This window comes from Nematolebias whitei, chromosome 5 (assembly GCF_014905685.2).
Source record: "Nematolebias whitei isolate Nwh7 chromosome 5, NemWhi1, whole genome shotgun sequence".
Classification (NCBI taxonomy): domain Eukaryota; kingdom Metazoa; phylum Chordata; class Actinopteri; order Cyprinodontiformes; family Rivulidae; genus Nematolebias; species Nematolebias whitei.
Window position 1 is genome coordinate 10,087,840 of NC_056502.1, and position 4,402 is coordinate 10,092,241.

The 4,402-nt window shown below is 41.2% G+C and overlaps 1 protein-coding gene across 1 annotated transcript; it reads left to right on the top strand.

The window, feature by feature from the left end:
- The first annotated feature begins 200 nt into the window (after positions 1 to 200).
- On the top strand, positions 201 to 3,809 carry LOC119409905 (uncharacterized protein C1orf232). The gene is made up of 4 exons (XM_037676811.1): positions 201 to 437; positions 1,627 to 1,704; positions 1,959 to 2,065; positions 3,422 to 3,809. The coding sequence occupies exons 1-4, from the start codon at positions 357 to 359 to the stop codon at positions 3,774 to 3,776; spliced, it is 621 nt and encodes a 206-aa protein (XP_037532739.1). The 5' UTR covers positions 201 to 356; the 3' UTR covers positions 3,777 to 3,809.
- The last annotated feature ends 593 nt before the right edge of the window (positions 3,810 to 4,402 follow it).

Here is a 4,402-nt window from a genome sequence, read left to right on the forward strand (position 1 = left end):
CCAAGTGACCGAGGCAGGTATTATGAACTGTGACGAATGCTAGTGTGTGTGTACCTGCGTGCACGAGCAACACGACGTCCGGGCTTTACCTGCAGGCGCTGTGAGGGGGACGGCCGTAGCTGCTCACTCCACCGTCTTTGATTAAACAGACCTAACCTGATCAGGAGAAGGAGTAATGATCAAGTTCAGGCCTCGGCTCTGAGCACTGTCCAGGTCTCTATCGTCTGCCGGGAGGGTTTCTGATGGAACCAGGTCTGCTGACGCCCAACTGAGCTGAAGCTGGACGTGGAGACTTGTTGGAGGGTGGACCACAAGAAGACGTGTTCCTGTAGCGTTTGGCATCTGTTGGTGCAAGCATGAATCCAGTGTGGAAGGTTTATAAAAGCAAGGTGATGAAGACTCTAAACCCTGAGTATGAGGAGGACACGGCTGAGGAGGTACATCCCAAACCTTTTGTTTCCTGAAGATGAGTCTTGCTGTGTAGCATTTTATCCCAATTATAGATCAACCTGAAAGGTGTTTATTGTAGGAGAAGCTTTAAGACGTGTTCTCTCCTTCGTCAGCATCTTATCCATTAGAAAACTTGTTCAGAAATGCATCATTGTAGGTAATGTTCTCATAAACGATATCTGCGGCTCACGTTTTTCTACTCCTTCACCTTTCAGAGGACAAGTGTGTACTTTTAAGTCACTCCTAGCTTGAGGCTTGTTCTCCTTCTTAGACGTCCGAAGTCAGGAGGAGAACATACCCAACAACTCAAGAGTAAATAAATTAAAATAGGTTACGTTGCAGTTCTTTTCTCTTCTTTAAACTGTCAGTTCACTCTTGCTGTCACCAGATCATCCTGTGATGTTCTCCAGAAGTCTCCTTTCATCCATTTACTCAACGACAGTTTAACTACGCCTTAACTCCCAGAATTGTTTAATTTAGAAAAGAGTAATGCTCATGGCTGAGTCATTTAGTTGAAATAAATTGTGCCTGTGAAATTTGTGGCCTTGCTGCAATAACTTTGCTTTCTGTAGGAACTGGTACCAGGGAAACAGACAGCGTGCTGTTGACCCAGATATCTGCAGAGCTGAGAAATTTGATCCGGCGCAGGAGCTGAGCGAACAGATTAGTTTGTCTTCCAGTGACTGACTGACAGGGGATGAGACAGATAGCCAACTCCTCAGGGCGTCCTCAGATCAGCCAGCTGACATCTGCAACCTGTTCGCACGAGAAAAGACACACATTCTGCTGTTAATTCTGCCCGTTTGGAAAGAAATAACACATGAAATAAGATTCTGTTGCTTAAGCTGTTTAGGTGGACTTTAAAACAAATCATGTGCATTTTATTGGAATTTGTATGTTTACAATAATTGATTTGCCATGCAAAATTTTATTAAGAGAGATAAAGTCATCATATGAACCACATTTCCACTTCTTTGCGCTAGAAAAAGTCTTATATTTATTTTAGAAGTGCATTTCTTGGCGTCTGTTTCCTGATTCTTACAGCTTGTAGTACCACATTTTAAACACTGGATGGCGACATTTGTGCACAAACTCTTTGAAGCAGGGAATGGGCTGAAGTACAATCAAAGTACAATTGAAGTACAATCATTTAGTTCATTTTTGCTGATGTTGCAGGTCACAGAAGGGGAGATTGACATGAGTCCAATGCAGGATTATGAAGGGCCCAACACTGTGAGCCAACTGGCCAAAAAGGTAGGTGAACATAGAAAACTTGCGACAATTTATGTCCAGGTAATTTCATATCGTCATCAACATGTAACGGAATCAAAGCACAGATATTATGACAAATGTGTTCATTAAATACTGCAACACTTTCTGCCTCATAGGAAATTAAATCAAAGTTCACCGCCCCCTGAAAGCATTAAAACCAACCGTTGTTCTTTGAAAACGGCTACAAGCGGCGTGATTTGACCTTTGACCCTGTGTTTGGGTGTGGCTGTTTGCAGGTGCAGGGGGCCGGGGCTAAAAGCTGGAACAGATTCTCATCTCTTTTCAACAAAGAAGATGAGCACCAGCTTCTAGAGGAGACCGAGAGCCCGCCGGTGGCTGATCAGTGAGTGAGAACGCTCTTCACGTCTGACTTTTTACTTCCTCATTAGATTTTGTTGACAGGTTGGAAAGTATTTATCTTTTTTTAACAGTTTTTTACATGGAGCACAGTTTTTAATTTAGGGAAATGTCAAATTATATATAAATTACGATGTGAAGGCCTTGCAAATCTTAATGTACAGATCCATTTTTTCCCCAATAAACCAATAATTCCACATTTCGTAAGCTATAATTTTGTACAGCCCAGTATGTACAGGTATTCACCTGGTATGTATCTCTTACTGTGTATTTACTGGACAGTCTGGTGCAAACCTGGTGCATTTGTACCAGATACTGTAAGTACAGTACACAGTAATATGTCACTTCATAACATTGTTTAGTTTGTTTTTAAGTACCAGGTATGGAACAAGTAAATGCACAGTACTTACTCCATGAATACCAGATACTTGCCCAGTACATACTTTATAAGTACCAGGTATGTATCTGGTATTTAACCTGTACTTACTCTGTATGTACCCTGTAAGAACAAGACACATACCTTGTATCAGGTCAGTAACCAGAATGTAAGCACTGGCAGTACTTATTCTGTAAGCACCATGTAATAATCTGTTATGTACCCTAAATGTACCAGGTAAGTGCCATTTATGTGACATGTATTACTTGGTATGTACCATGTAAATACTTTGTAAGAACCAGATGCAAACCCTGTTAGTACAGAGTAATACAGTTTGGTAGGTACCAGGTATGCAATAAGTACATAATGATTACATACCCTGTGAATACCAGTCATCTGGCTGATATTTACTCTGTAAGTAACAGGAAAGTACTTAATATATATCCAGTACTTACATGGTGCCTAACATGTAAGTAGCCTGTAAGTACCTGGTCAGTAACCAGAATGTAAACAGTACTTACTCTGTAAGCACCATGTAATAACTTGTTATGTACTCCATAAGTACCAGGTAAGTACCATTTATGTGACATGTATTACTTGGTAATACTCTGTAAGAACCAGATGCAAAACCTGCTAGTACAGAGTAATACATTTTGGCAGGCACCAGGTAACAAGTACATACTGATTACATACATCAGCAACCAGAATGTAAACAGTATTTACTTGGTAAGCACCATGTACTAACCTGTTTTGTACTCTGTAAGTACCAGGTAAATATAATTTATGTGACATGCACTTACTTGGTATGTACCCTGTAAGTACTCGGTAAGTACCAGGTAAGTACTAGATATACACCCTGTATGTACTGGCTGTATTAGTATTACTAGTGCTGCTACAGGACTAATAAATTTAAGACCAACAGAAATCCAAGGCACCCACTACTTTATTTTATTTTTTTATTCTCAGTCCTCTCGCAGCGAAACCTGAAGAACCCCCTCAGCCCACCAGACGCTCGGGATTCTGGGATAGCTTTGCAGCCAACTGGGCCGCCAAGAAGCAGGCCGAAGCTGCTGCAGCTGCAGGAAACGAGGGGGCAGCAGAGCAGGCTGAGGTGGGGGGGCCAGAGGCTGGTGGAGGGGAGGAACAGCATGACGGGCAGAACAGCCAGGGAGAGGCGAACGAAGGAGGGAGCAGCGGCAACAACAGATTCTCCAAGTACGTATCTCTGGGAGGAAGCAACGAGGACCCGGCCTTCAAGTGGAACTTTGTTACCAACAAACTGGCAGAGCTGAAGAGCAAGAGCATGACGAAGACCAACTAATGACGCGTGGAGAAACTTAACAGAACGTAAAGGGCAGAAACAAACGTTGATTGAAGTGTGTTTTACAAAAAGGGCTAAAAATACCTGCATTAAAGACGGTCACGGTAAAATCATTAAACCATGAGAAAAGGCCTGGATACGTTTCAGGAAACGGGTTAATCTGTGTCTTAAAAAAAAACTGGATTAACAGATTAAAGGCAGTGATATCTGGATTAGGTGAGGATTAGCTCAATTAACTTGTTCAGCAATCAGAGGATTAGGGTTTGAACTTGAACGCTCTGCGGAATGGTGAAACCTTTACACATTTATGCGGTTAGAAAATAAAGAAAACGATTTGAAACGTTTTAACTTGTGTGTTTGAGTTCGTGTCGGACGTGATGATTTTCTGGTTGTGACGGAGACTAAAATGTGCAATGTGTGGATATTTGATTGTGATAAGTCATTTCAGTTCCTTCTCGTTGGCTTTTTGACTTGTATGCTCATTTTCTTGTTCTGTTCTAATAAAACATACAAAAGACTTGCTTAAAAAGTTTGGAAGCTCAGTAAAAATTTAATAAATATTCCTTTATCGGAAAAAAAATGCAACATTCATTTATTATTTTTCTTTCGTCTAAGATTTAAAGGTA

Bases quoted from the DNA above. Each gene is read 5' to 3' on its own strand.
- LOC119409905 (XM_037676811.1), top strand. From the start codon at position 357: ATGAATCCAGTGTGGAAGGTTTATAAAAGCAAGGTGATGAAGACTCTA. The intron at 438-1,626 runs GTACATCCCAAA...CTGATGTTGCAG, and splicing joins AGGAGGACACGGCTGAGGAG to GTCACAGAAGGGGAGATTGA. The intron at 2,066-3,421 runs GTGAGTGAGAAC...TTTTATTCTCAG, and splicing joins AGCCCGCCGGTGGCTGATCA to TCCTCTCGCAGCGAAACCTG.